Genomic DNA, 14,996 nt, shown 5'->3' with positions numbered 1-14,996 from the left:
CCCCTCTCTCTCTCTCTCTCTCTCTCTCTCTCTCTCTCTCTCTCTCTCTCTCTCTCTCTCTGTGTGTGTGTGTAGGGCAGAGGACAACCTCTACTGTCAGTGTTCATTTTCCACCTTGTTTGGACGCAGGATCTCTTGTTCCTTGCTGTATACATTTCCAAGCTGATCTGCCACCATCCAGAGATTCTCCTATCTCTGCCTCCCACATCTTGAGAGAACACCAGGATTACAGATGCTCACTGATGCATCTGGATTCCAAAGATTCAAACTCATGTGCCCATGCTATGTAACAAGGAATTTACCCACTGAACCATTCCCCCAGCCCAGTTTAGAAAAACACTTTATTATTAAGGCTGGTTTTGGAGGCGAAAAACAAAATCATAGTTCATTTGTATCAAATGCTTACCCTGAACCGTGAAATATATCTGCAGGTTTTCATTTAATTCTCAGGAAAACTCTATGGTGTGAATAGTGTACCTATTTTTGCCTATCAGGAACAGAGGCATAGGAAGATCCAGTACCCTGAGTTCATACCCAGTTGGTAGGAGGCCTGAACTGGCACTGAGGCACCTGCCCTTGGACTTTATAGCTGGTTATAAAATACACTGTTTCTTGCTTCTGTCCTTTATGGAGAAGGAGGGTTATGATGTGGACAGACAGTTGAAGGAAGCCAGACCATCACAACTATACTATTACAACAATTTCCCCTACCTGTCTGCCTTTCCATGGCCCTGTGTGGGGAATGGGCAGTTATGGGGCAGTCCCATTAACAATACTTATGTTAAAAAGACAGGTGCTGAAGGAATGGCTTTGTACAGTGCTTGGCTTGCAAGATTGAAGACTTGAGTTTGATTCCTAGAACCCATGTAAACATGACACATGTGTGTACATACATACACATACACAAAGACACATTCAAGACTTATAAAGATGTACTAGAGAATCCTTGGTCCCCAGGAAGCTGCATGATGAAGTGACAGAAGAGGGCCATGAGTCAACCTCACTGAGGATTAACTTCTGCAATACGCTCCTGAGTCTCTGTTTCTCATCTGTGTTATGGGCATGGCTCCTTTCTCATGGGCTTCCTCTTATGGGCTGAATGAGATCGTTCATAATATTGATAGGTCTACTAGCTTGGCTCCCTGTCCCTGACAAAGATAACACCCATCAGCTGCACCGAGGCATTCATGGAGCGCTGAGCTTGGGACAGAGACCCAATGTTTTTAACCCAGTTAGAAATTACTATGGGTCAAGTTAAATGAGTCACGTGTAGCAAGAGAAATGACTACAGGGGGAAAAATATTTACCCAAGGAACTTTGGCTGTAAAGTGCCACAGCGTCTAATTGTCCATTGTAAAAGGAGCTGGAATAGAAAGTTGAGTATTGCCTTGCCAGTCAGATTCTAATCCTTTTAGAGGCTTGATGCTAAGACCTTTCTTCTGGTTGCCTGTACTGGTAGCAAGGGAAACTTCCTAGGGTGCTGGTACAGTCTAAGGATGTGGGAGAAGGGACCACTCCAGGCACAGGCAGACATGATACGTGACCTTGTAGGAGGTGTAGAAGAGGCAGCTCTAGCTTGGTTCTTGAGGGGAAGCAAATGGAAGATTGTTGTGAGACCAGTATCATGAAAGTTCAAATAACCTCAATATCTCTTTCTTTCTTAAAATCCCATTCCTTGTGATGCAGAAGTTGAATGGGGAGCTGGAGATAGGCTGGCTCATACCTGTAGTTATTCTAGCTCCTAGAAAGTGAGGCAGGAGAATCACTGTGAGTTTGAAGCCAGCTTTGGCTATATAATAACTTCCATGTCAATTCCCGGCTACAGAGTGAGATCCTGTCTCAGAAAACAAAGAGCCCCAACTTACAACCAAACCCCTCCCATATACAGCTCAAACACAAAGGGTAAAGTTAAAGAAGAAACTGGCTGGCTTGGTGGCTGGCTTCTTATTGGCATGATTCTTATGACCCAATGCTATGTAGAATTGGCTATGGGCAGCAGCATTTGCATAGAAGGGTCACTCAGTTTACTTAGTGTTTGTATTTAAAAGGTTTAGACCCTGCTGCTGAACTGAGCTGAGGTTTCAGTCTTGAAATTTTGGAGATAACATTTGTCATTTCTTCCATTTCTGACCCTTTCTCAAACTCACTATCTAAGCAAATGAAAACGTACCAGCATCCCACCGGGTCTTGTCCATGCGAGCCAGGCAAGCATTCTGTCATTGGTCTGTGCCCCACAGCTCCCTATAGTTGATATCTTAAGACATGCTCAGTCATGGCAACTGTATTTCCGCTAGCAGAACACAGTTTGTTGTGAAGTAAAACACCTGTAGTTTATCATAAACAATGAACTTTCTCCTCTTAGAATTTGCTCCAGTTTCCTGATTTTCTGTGAGTTGATTGGAGTGGAAAACTTAAAACCAAAACAAAAAGTGAATGAAGAGAGAGTGTTTGACAGATCTACAAAGCGATTTGGAAAAGTGAGACTTGTTTGTGGTGTCAGAGGTGACAGCGTCCTGCTGATCCATCTCATTTGCCTGTGTGGCTTGATGCTGTCTCAACACCAGTCAGCTTGAACACTCCTCACCCTCCCTTGTCTGGGAGACTCCTTGACCTAGAATCCCAGACGGTCACTCTGTCAGTCAGCCCAGATTTCCTATGGGAAGTAGACTTGAAGTGTAAACACCAGGAGGCCTGGATGAAAGGCAGCGGCTTATTCCGTTTCAGAGGATAGAGGCTGCTGTGTAGCCACTCCAGTCCAGGACTGCCACCACTACAGGGTGGAAATGGTTGGTCTCCACCCCAGATTCCCACCTCACAGCCCACATTTGCTCTCAGGAATGCCATTTCCCTGTAGACAGTACCATCCTGTTTGAAAATTCTCAGGTCTGTGTTCTCCTACTCCATCCCCCACCCTGTCTCCTCTAGGGCTTGTCCATGTTATGCAAGCACTCTACCTCTGAGCTATAACCTCAGCAACTTCAGCTTCTTCCATACATTTCATCTGTTAGGTTATTAGATTTTATTCTACTGTGTGTGTGTGTGAACTCATATACAAACACATGGGCACTCCTGCACAGTGTGTTTGTGTGCATATGGAGACCAAAAGACTACCTCAGATTTTATTCCTCAAGTATCATCCTGACTCTTGGCTCCTCCTGTTTTTTGTTTTTGTTTTTGTTTGTTTGTTTTTGAGACAGCCTTCCTCTGTGTATCCTTGGTTGTCCTGGAACCCTTTTTGTAGAACAGGCTGGCCTTGAACTCAGAAATCTGCCAGCCTCTGCCTCCCAAATGCTGGACTAAAGGCAGGCATCACCATGCTTGGCTCCTGCCTTGTTATTTTTGAGACAGAGTAACTCCCCATTGGCCTGGAGATGGCCAGCATGCCAGGCTAGCTGGTCCATGAGCTCTAGGGTTACACATCTTTCTATTCTCCTAGTACTGGGATCACAAGAGCACTGTTTGTTACCACACCTGGATTTCCCTGCCATGCATTCTGGGGATCAAAAGCAGGTCCTCATTGTTTGCAATGCAATAACTTTACCAACCCATCAGATGACTTTGAAGTACACAGAACTGCTGGAGGAACAAGTCTCTTCCAGCTACAGCCTTCAGCATTCATTATAGCAAATGCACGGAGTAGCCAAGGGGTGAGAGGCGTCTGAGGCAACTGTTTCACTAGGCCCGCCACCCAGGCAGCAGCCTTGAGTTCTGCCTCTAGGCCTTAGGGGAAAGGAATTTACTATTATAATATAATACTGTATATAGTATATAGTATATAGTATATAGTATATAGTATATAGTATATAGTATATAGTATATAGTAAATATAATTTTCAGGAGTTTACCCAACTGTCTTCCGTCGTAAGCTTTTTGAGGCAGTGAAAAACAAGTTAGCATTTTCCCGGGAAAGGACTCGAATACAAATTGAAGAAATAAAAAAATATCCTTAATGTGTATCCTTAAATCAGCCTGGTCAGGTATGACATAAACAACTTTTACAAAGGAGAAAGGCTTTCTGGAATTGTGCTGAAGGGTCTTCATAAATTACTGGTGTGTTAACACTGCAGCCAATGTATATAATTCAATGTATTTGGTTTGTGGATTACATCAGACTTGCAGACGGTTAAAAGCAATACCTGATGATGTAATAGCAGGTTGTATTTAATCAAACCTGAGACACTACCGACTGTGAGACACACCAGGATTTTTAGATACCTGTAAGGGGTAAGACAAACCCATGAAGGATGTAACTAAGCCATGGAAAGGCACTGGCTTTCATATGCATTTGTGCGGTCAGAGTGGTAAAACAGGGCAGGATTTTAGACACACATTTGCTCTGTGCACACGATCCTATAGTGGTTCTCGGTCTTTCTCTGCTTGGCCTGCTGCAGCATTTAGCACTTGTGTCCTGTTTCATTGACACACGTTTTCCCCTCTACAGACTCCTGTTTTCCTCCTGTATTGCTGGTGGTTTCCTCTTGGCTGGTTCCTCCTTCCTCTTTTGGACTTTTACCTAGTGGTAGTCCCTGGGCTTCACCCTGGGATCACTTTTTGTATGTGCACACTCCCTACCTCAGAGACCCAAGGTGACTTTAGTTTGCATCAAGTTGACAGAGACTAACTTGTATACTCAGAGTACTGTCTGTTGTGTGGCTACAGCCAGCCTTTGTTTCTCCTGACTCATGACTTCCTCTCTTCCAAGGAAGGTTTCCCCATCTGTCCTTTCTGGTGGCAATTATTTCAGATGTTTATGTCTCCAAAGACAAAAGAACTCCAACCCTTTTTCCAATGGGGAAAAGTCAGACTTCAGGTGTTTATAACGACAGAAGGAAAAAAAATTTTTTTTCATGTCGAAGCTAACAGTTGACAGACAGTAAGCTTCCTAATGCTGCGGCCCCATTAATATAGTTCCTCCTGTTGTGGTGACCCCAACCATAGAATTATTTTTAGTGCTTCTTCATAACTGTAATTTTGCTACTGTCATGAATCATAATGTAAATATCTCATATGCAGTCAGATATGAGACTCCTTGAGGTGAGAGAATGTCACCAGCAACATTGAAAAAGCAATGTTGGGTTCAATGTCTCTGTGCCAGCCCGTTAGTGGGTTGTGAGTCTTGACAATTTTCAATGTAAGTACAAGGAGAGTGGACCTTCCATAAAGTTGAAGGAAGCAGGTCTGTTCTGGTTTTTTTTTAGGATTCAGAACTTGACTTGGCTAGAGGCCAAGGAGTCATCTGTTTCTTTTGCTGTTGTCTCATTTATAAACAAATGATGGAGTGGGATTGTTCACTGTCTTCACTAAAATAACTGTCAATATGTATATGTTCTGTGTGCATGGCTGGTTATCAACTCTTTAAATAATGGTAGCCCATGGCCGTATCAATCTCACTACCTGTTTCTTTCGATCAAATTGGGTGAGAACCCTGGTGCACTCATGTGTACCGAGAGCAGTTGTTTTCTTACTATGGTAGTATTGAGGAATACACATGCGACAGACTGTCACGCTCTCAAAGCCTCAGCTACAGATACTTTTGCTGGTGCAGAGTTTGTAGAACCCTCTGCTGTGGTTAAGGTTTAATTTTGAAGAAAAGATATAAACTGTCTAGCCTCAGAGCAAATTGTCCTAACAGCAGAGTGGTAAGTACTAATAGTCCAGGAAGAAGCATCCGCACCATGGCCAGGCTGGAATGTGCTCACATCAACACCAGATGGCCACGTTCAGTGATAAGCAGACTGACAGGGGCTGATCACATCACTCTCCTATGTCACACTCCCAGTTAAAGACAGCAGAAGCTGAGTGGCCTTGTAGTGGTCCCAACATCTCTGCATGAGATTATCAATACTATGAAAGGCTTTTAATACCTGTTTCTAAGGTTTCCATGCATCTGTATGTCATGAGCACAGTGGTCTTTCCATATTGTTTGAGTTAAGGTTTCTGTTGCTGTGAGAAGCACCACGGCCAAAAGCAAGTTGGCAAGGAAAGGGTTGGTTGGGCTTGTGACTGTCAGGTCATGCTCTGTCAGTGAGGGAAGTAAGGGAAGGAACACACAGAGGGTGGAGACAGAGAGACAGGAACTGAAGCAGAGCCACAGAAGAGTGCTGCTTATGGGCTTGCCTCTCATGTTCAGCCTGCCTTCTTATAGCACCCAGGACCACTTGCCCAGGGGTACTACAGCCCACAGTGAACTGGGCCTTTCCCACATCAATCACTAATCAAGAAAATGCCCCACAGGTTTGCCCACAGGCCAGTCTAGTGGAGACATTTTCTCAATTGAAGTTCCGAACAACTCTAGCTTGTGTCAAAATGACATAAAACTAGCCAGCACAGATATTCATATTCATATATACATTTTATGTTTACACCGGTCTCTCAGTGTCCACAAATACATATATGTTAGCTGTACAGTGATCTTTCAGTATTCATACCTGTATATGACACATATAGTAGTCGTTTAATACCCATAGGAGACTGATCTCAGGCCTATTGATATCATATGTACTGTGGTCTTTTGGTATCCATGGGAGACTGTTCTGAGGACCTGTTCAAGTGTGCCAAAGTCAGAAGCGACTGAAGTCCCTTATATAAGATGCCATAGTACTTTCATATAATCTATACACAGTCCCTAGATACCTTAAATCCTCTCTGGATTATTAATAATACATCATTTAATTTGAATACTTCATAAATAGTTTTTCTGCTGTATCATTCAGAGTCGTCATCATCAAAGATGCCTGTACATGTCCAGCATAAATGCAGATTTCAAGAAACCGTGCTGGGGATGGGTGTGAAGTTGCACTTTTCTTTCTTTTCTTTTTTTTTAAAGATTTATTTATTTATTTTATTTATGAGTACATTGTAGCTGTCTTCAGACACACCAGAAGAGGGCATCCAATCTCATTACGGATGGTTGTGAGCCACCATGTGGTTCTTGGGATTTGAACTCAGGACCTCTGGAAGAGCAGTCAGTGCTCTTAACCGCTGAGCCATCTCTCCAGCACCGAAGTTGCACTTTTCTTTGGGAGCTAGACACAGGGCAATCATGCATTGAAGGCAGCCTTCAGTCTTTTTTAAAAGATTATTTTATTTTTGAAATTATGTACGTGGGTTTGCCTAAGAGTGGGGCATGTATGAGCCAGTGCCGTGGATTGAGGAAGTCAGAACAGTGGAGCCCCCGGGCCCTGGTGAGCTACCTGACACGGTGCTGAGAATCAAATCTCTGTCCTCTGTGAGAGCAGTGTGCTCGTAGAATGGCTGGTCCATTTTTCCACCTCTCCAGAATCAGTCTCACAGGGAGTTTGAAGCTAGCTGGGGCCGCATGAGGTCTGAGAAAACAAAACAACAAACAAACAAACAAACAAACAAAGCAAAGAAACGCCAGGCAGTGGTGGTGCACACCTTTAATCCCAGCACTTGGGAGGAAGAGGCAGGCAGATTTCTGAGTTCGAGGCCAGCCTGGTCTACAGAGTGAGTTCCAGGACAGCCAGAGCTACACAGAGAAACCATGGTTTCCCCCCCCCCGCCCCCCAAAAAAAGGAAAGAAACCAAAAGAATTAAGCAAGGCCGTATCTATCTATCTATCTATCTATCTATCTATCTATCTATCTATCTATCTATCGTCTATTTATCTGTCTGTCTGTCCATCTGTCTGTCTGTTTCTTTGATCTAGAGTTGTTTAAACTCACAGATACAGAACTCATTTATACGAAGGGTATTATGTGTTTGATGTTTGTATGTTGGGACTACATTTAGAAAGGAATGATAAGATAAATACAAAGCAGCAGGGAGAGAGGCGTCGGAATAACTGTCTTTGAAGCCTTTCTGGGCACATCGCTCGTCCTTTCCGGTTTGGCTTATCATTCTAATGCTTCTCTCTACCCTTGTATTGCTTCTCCCTCATCCCTTTTCCCTGCACGTATCTCTCTCTGTGTGATGTGCTGACAAATCCACGGGAGTGCTTGCTTGTCTGTGCTCGCATCTGGGAGGCCAAGGCAGATGTGCGAAGCCATCCTCCATCACTCTCCCACAGTACCCACCGAGGCAGGGTCTCTCCGGTGAACCTGTTGATTCAACCAGGCCGACTGCCAGCTTGCTCCAGGGATCTCCTCTCTCCAAATCCTAGGAGCTGAAATTACAGGAGGCCCACCAAGCCTAGTCCTCCAACACTGCTTCTTCTTTTTTTTTTTTCTTTTTTTTCTTTAAAAAGAAAAAACAACTGTTCAAAGTCTGTTTTCTGTTTCCATGATATCGATCCACTTTTTTTGTTAAATGTCTCTGCCTTCATATTTCTAAAAGTGTGATGCTCACAAATTAGCTTGACAGAGTGGCTGCTCCTTAGGTAGCTACGAAATAGTCCATAAGTCTCTCTTTCTCCTGGTGGTGATGGAGTGGGCAGGACCAGGGACTAGTTCTGACTGGTCTTCTCCCTGGAGTTTGGTGACAATAGCTGAAAGACTACTGTCTCCTGGGAGAGCCATTGTCTACCCTATCTTTAAATTACCAAATCCCAGAATGGGAGCTGGCAGTAGCCAAGGGCGCTGCTGGCACAGGCGCTTTGTGGAGCTGACTCCTCACTTCACAAAGGAAGCGGCTCACAAGGGAAGAGCGCAAGGTGAAACTCAACTCTCAGGAGGTTTTAAATTTGGTTTGAAGTTCATTTGAGTTGAAGGAAGGTGTCATTGTCCCTGTTCTTCTGGGTTGTTGTTTTGTTGTTGTTGTTGTTTTGTTTTGTTTTTTAATTTCTTCCTATTTCTCTTTATTTTTTTGCGACTCTAAATAAATAAATAAACAAACAAATAAATAAATAAAATCTGAAAATATAATCCGGACTCTTGGGCGAGGGACATTCTTAAGGCTTTTAGAGTCTGTAATTACCCTGTAAAGTATTTGCACGCATTGAGCCTGAAGTTTCTATGCTTAGCATATACGAAACATTTAAAAGCATGTACCTATTTTTTGTTTGTTTGCTTCTTTGTTTGTTTTTTGAGATAGGGTTTCTCTGTGTAACAGCCCTGACTGTCCTGGAACACACTCTGTAGACCAGGCTGGCCTTGAACTCAGAGAGAGGTCCACCTGCCTCTGCCTCCCGAGTGCTGGGATTAAAGGTGTGCGCCATCACCGGCTCATGTAGCAAATTTTTAAAACTAATTAACATCATAGGAAGTGTTGACTGCCAGGGATGACAGTGAACCTCTCCATTGTAAGCTGAGGAAATGCACACGACAATTAGTGGTTTGCCCAAAGCCACACTGTCTTGGGCATCATGCGGATGGAAACAATGGTCCTCCTTATAAGCAAAAGCACCCGTGTTTTCATGTAAGACACCATGGGCCTTAGCCAAATTGACCTAAATTAAGAATCAGGGAGTAACAAGCCTTTTGGTGTTTGGAAGAGCCTACCACATCAAACCACATTAACCACAAAGAGCTGGTTTGCTTCTTCAAGTTACCTGCAGAAGTTTTAAATAGGCCTTGGTTTGTTATTTTCGGTTTCTTTTTTTTTTTTGAAGGAGACTTGTTTGCTTGAGATCAAAAGCTGTACATCTGGCTAAACATTGCTAGGAAAACTGAAAAGCAGCTGTCTGAGGCTCACCGTGAGGTGGACAGCAGTGTCTCAATTAGTCAGTCTCTCTGTCTCTCTGTCTCTCTGTCTGTCTGTCTGTCTCTACTGTAGCATTCTAGTTCTGTGGACAAGAAAGGAGCTTTCTATTAGAATCCTATTAGAAGCTTTCGTTTTAAGAAGAGTCTTTAGGGGCTGACCTGGCCAGTATGTATACATGGCCTCCTAATACATCAACCCCTACGGAACTGAGTGGCAAGGCAAGAACTTATGGTGAATTCCAGGTCCACCGCTTTCAGAGAGATTTCTGTAGTTATTATTCTTCCACGCCAGCATTTGCTAGCTCACTTCACAAATTTTTTCACCAAAAACTGAAGATTTTTAAAAGTATTTAAAAGTTTTAAAAAGTAGGGTTTTTTTTTTAATTCTCTTTTCTTCTTCCCTAAACCTCACTTGGAAGCTTGACCTTGTTTGAAAAGAAATAAATAATAAAGCGCTCCTTTTAAGCTGTCACTACCACTAGCAGTAGGGAATCGCTTACACTCCTATGGAAATAAAACACGGTGTCGTATAAATCCAAGCTAAAGCAACTTGCGATTGTAGAGAGAAGCAGCCTGACAGAGGCTTCCGCCAGGGGCTTATTTCAGTGTGTGAATCTGGAACTTTAACTCCACCCTAGATCCATCGGATTTAGGGACTAACTCACGTGTTCACAGAGATGACAAGTTACTAATAGCTTGGTGACCACAGAATAATCTCCATTTTTACCACAGGTTCATTCTGTGAGGAGAAACGTGGTAAAGTCTCTTCAGCATCCAGTTCGTTCTAACCAGAAGTCTCCATCCTTCTACCCACTATGCTTACACGGTGCACGCTACCTTCTCAATAATCACACAGTGGCTAGCTGTCTTAGTTAATAGGTTAAGATAATTATTTTGCTTAGCGGTGCCCGTCAACTGCTGAAGTAACAAGGCCAGCTGTTTGAATAAATCAAAAGAAAGCCATGAAGTACTTTCTTTATGTGAAAGGGTAGACATCCTCAACTTAAAGAAAACTCCTATAACTGAGAATGTATCACACTCCCACACCCTACATCCCCATATCCCTATACTCTCACACCTCCACACCCCCAGCCTTCTGAGTACTGAGGTTGCAGGCATACTTGGTCATGCCCTGTTAAATTAGATGTTCTTAAGGAATGATTATCTTGGGCTGAAATAGTTGGGTATGTGGTTTGTTGACACAGGAAAAATAAACCCTCTGTACAATTGTGAAGGAAAAAGGAATCCATATTGGTTTTGTCTTATTCCTCAAACTAGAAGGTATGGACTACAGTATGTGATAAGTGCCAGTTAAAATGGGCGAGGCATCAGATGACAAAGTTAGACACTCAATGTTTTTAAGCATCTATGGAGAGTCCTGGATTATATCCTGTGGATGAGGGGGACTAGTGGATATTAAATCTTGGGGCAGGGTAAAGATATCTTACAGAATAACCAGCCTTGATTCTTTTATTTTTTATTTTTATTTTTTTTGGTTTTTCAAGACAGGGTTTCTCTGTGTAGCCCAGGCTGTCCTGGAACTCACTTTGTAGACCAGGTTGGCCTTGAACTCAGAAATCCGCCTGCCTCTGCCTCCCAAGTGCTGGGATTAAAGTCGTGTGCCACCACCGCCCGGCACCAGCCTTGATTCTTTACTGTCTTGGAAGGAAGCATGTATTCACACATTTAATGGCGATTGCTTCTATGGGAGTTCTTATGTGTAACCTGGTACATGGGCCAGTGTCCCAACCACCTACCTTTGTGATCCTTTGGTGGTGGGAGCCTAACTTTTCTGATTTTTTTTTCTCTTCTTCTAATTGTGCAGTTGGAATATTAATGTCTTTTGGAGATGTTCTGTGAGCTAAATGCCTTAACATGAAACCTGGAAGATAATAACTGCTCTTACTATGATGTCACTGGAACCATTGTCTACGTTGTAACTTACAAGTCAACATAGAGGACTGAATAACAGGGCAGAAAACTGCTCACTGAGCATGGAGTCATTTGAGAAGCTAGATGGTCTTTTTGTCTTTTCCTTTTTGAGACAGGGTCTCACCACATATCTTAGGCTGCCTTCACACTGATCCTTCCGCCTTTAGATGCCTAGTTTAGGGATTATAGACATGTGCTGCTATGGTCCACTATGGTAGATGCTTATTTTTAAAAAGTTATTTTATGTTTAATTCCCTGTCTCTGTCTGTCTGTCTGTCTCTCTGTGTATTGGGGGTGAGGTGCAATGTGTATGTGGGTGGGTGCAGTGACCTCGAAGGACAGAAGGAGATGTAAGATCCTTGGAGCTGAAGTTACAGGTGGTTTTGAGCCCCTGGACATGGATGCTGGAACTTGAGGCTTCTGCAAGAGCAGTGTGAACTCTTAAGTGCTGAACCAGTTCCCTAGCCTCCTAGTTACATGTTCTTAAACGATGACAGCACTGGACTGGAACAGTTGGATGTGTGGTCAGTTGCATAGAAGACACTGGTCTTAGAATCTGCATATTACTTAGCCAAGACTGTGTCAAGTCCACTCACATCTTCATTTGTGGTTTCTGGTTTTCCAAATTGCATGAAGTCATCACTTGTGTGTGTGTGTGTGTGTGTGTGTGTGTGTGTGTGTGTATGTGGAGTTCTGATTTATTTTATTGCAGCTGTATTTAGTAGTGACAAAGATTGACTGGTTTGCTTTGATTGCTTTGCTTTCAAAGGCAGCTCTTGGGGGATAATCTGTTACACCACGAAGATCAACCCTTCTTTTGCTGTATATTCAGGAAGCTAACCTATTCTCAAAAGACTCATTTGTTTGTTTGTTTTTTATTCTCTCTCTCTCTCTCTCTCTCTCTGTGTGTGTGTGTGTGTGTGTGTGTGTGTGTTGCTGGGAATCTAATCCAGCACCTCATGTCTGCTAGGCCAGTATTCTGCCATTGATCCATATCTCTCCTCTATAAAACAGAGTTTATAATGGTGTCCAGCTATCTCCATGGTGGGCTGTGTATGCCAAGTACTTATGGAAGATGACTCATTGATCTGACCCAGCATAACAGAAAAGCTTCCTTCTAGAACATGCTTACATATACGTTTATTTCTGTTCATCTCTGGCACAGGTATTGACATCTTGAAGCTTGTAGCAGCCCAGGTGGGAAGCCAGTGGAAGGACATCTATCAGTTTCTTTGCAACGCCAGCGAGAGGGAGGTGGCTGCATTCTCCAATGGATACACTGCAGACCATGAACGGGCCTATGCGGCTCTGCAGCACTGGACCATCCGTGGCCCTGAGGCCAGCCTTGCCCAGCTCATCAGCGCCTTGCGCCAGCACCGACGCAATGATGTTGTGGAGAAGATCCGTGGGCTGATGGAAGATACTACGCAGGTAATGTGAGCCCTCTGTGGTTGTGCTTTGCCACTAATCTACTTGTCCTTGAACTTTACATTTCAGCAGGTATGCTTGCAAGGAAAAACAGCTGATATTTGAGGTTTGGGTAAGCGTGGGCGTGCACGCGCGCAATGCACACACTAAAAGCACACCTCTGCTCTTTAGGGCAGTGGCTGTGTTTTACAGTCATCATGGGACTTCTGACATTGTTTGAAGCTTGGAACCACACTGTGCAGCTGCCAAACACAATCCCTAGGTGATGCATCTAGAACCATTCTTTGTTAAAACTAGTTTAAAACCTCATTTTTCATTGCATGTTTTGAACAAAATCAAACAGGGAACCTTTCCTCTCCCAGAGGGTGTGAGCATGTGAGTTATCTGGCTTAGTTAGGGAGGCCATCTTTGCTTGGTCTTACCTCCTGAGAATTCGAGTGGTACCAACAGCAGTTGGTAAGAGGATTGACCTGCCTTGGTTATTCAACCACCTTCATCAGATGGGGAACTGAGGATGTTCCAAGGGTATATATTATTAGTGTCAGTGAGCACTAGTTTTGGAGCCAAACAACCCTGGATATGAATCCTGACTCTAACACTTGTTAGAGGAGTGATCAAAGATAGGTTACATTCAGTTTTTCTGATACTGCTCACATTTGCAAGTCTTCTTTGCAGACTGTCTTAGTTAGGGTTTTACTGCTGTGAACAGACACCATGACCAATGCAAGTCTTATAAAGACAACATTGAATAGGGGCTGGCTTACAGGTTCAGAGGTTCAGTCCATTGTCATCAAGTGGGAGCACAGCAGTGTCCAAGCAGACATGATGCAGACAGAGCTGAGAGTTCTACAGCTTCATCTGAAGGCTGCTAGCAGAATACTCATTTCCAGGCTTCTAGGAGTAGGGTCTTAAAGCCCGTGTCCTCAATGACACACCCGCTCCAACAAGGCCACGCCTACTCCAACAGGACCACACCTCCAAATAGTGCCACTCCCTGGGCCAAACATATACAAATCATCACAATGTGTACACGTATTTTATCTGCATGTTATGTGTGTACACCATGTACATGCCTGTTACCTTCGGAGGCCAGAAGACAGTGCAGGATCCCCTGGAACTGGAGTCATAGATGGTTGTGAGCCTCTATGTGGGTGCTGGGAGCCAAGCCCAGGTCCTTTGCAGGAGCATCCAATGCTTTTAGCCACTGAGCCACCTCTTGAGCCTCTGTGTTGTGAATTTTTAAGAGTTAATTTTTGAGGACCACTATACACAGCTACAGCTAAGCTTTTAAATAGTTGGGTTTGGAAAAGCAAGAGGAATATCTATCCTCCATTTAAATAAGATTCTTGCAGTTGAAATAGAGGGATTGCAGAAGTGTATTATGCTTTCATGATTACTGGCTTTCTCGGGAGGAACTGGTCAACAGCAGACTGAAGATGGATTCAACTGTTTAGGAATAAACTGCCTGGTCTCCCTGACAACGCTGAGGAGAAAGAGAATGCAAATAAGGCCACATTAGAACCTGGTTATTCCAAACCTGTGATGGTCCCTAAAGGATAAGAAGTGACTGTAGACAGGCATGGTGGCCCATGCCTTTGATCCATCTCACCACTCTGGAGGCTGAGGCAGGCAGATCTCTGTGAGTTTGAGGCCAGCCAGGTCTACAGAGTGAGTTCGAGGACAGGCAGGGTTACATAATGAGACCCTGTTTCAAAAAACAAACAAACAAACAACCATCCCAAAAGTAACTAACTAAAATAAAATAAATAATAAGAGGTGACTGATATGTAATGGAAATTAATAACCTAAGAGGCATCAAAAATCTATGAGTGAATTAAAACTCACAGTACCTCTTCCAGCATGCTAAAATCTTAGTCATGCTTCTTTTTTTCATCTCTTCTCAACAGAAAAAGAAAGAAAAAAGAAAATCTAACCATACCTTCCTTCCTTCCTTCCTTCCTTCCTTCCTTCCTTCCTTCCTTCTTTCTTTCTTTCTTTCTTTCTTTCTTTCTTTCTTTCTTTCTTTCTTTCTTTCTT

The 14,996-nt window shown here is 43.4% G+C and overlaps 1 protein-coding gene across 2 annotated transcripts in view; it reads left to right on the top strand.

Moving 5' to 3' along the window:
• The window catches only part of Tnfrsf21 (TNF receptor superfamily member 21), a 67,583-nt gene that overhangs the window by 34,747 nt on the left and 17,840 nt on the right, over positions 1-14,996 (top strand). For both annotated transcript variants that reach the window (XM_028766630.1, XM_028766631.1), the window contains exon 4: positions 12,697-12,962. In XM_028766630.1, the coding sequence (XP_028622463.1) occupies positions 12,697-12,962 (266 nt within the window). The remainder of the gene's footprint in view (positions 1-12,696; positions 12,963-14,996) is intronic.

Source organism: Grammomys surdaster, unplaced genomic scaffold (assembly GCF_004785775.1).
Source record: "Grammomys surdaster isolate TR1022 unplaced genomic scaffold, NIH_TR_1.0 169, whole genome shotgun sequence".
In the NCBI taxonomy this organism is placed as follows: Eukaryota; Metazoa; Chordata; class Mammalia; order Rodentia; family Muridae; genus Grammomys; species Grammomys surdaster.
Note: the sequence above shows the minus strand (reverse complement) of the source record. Positions and strands in the feature narration are given on the sequence as shown.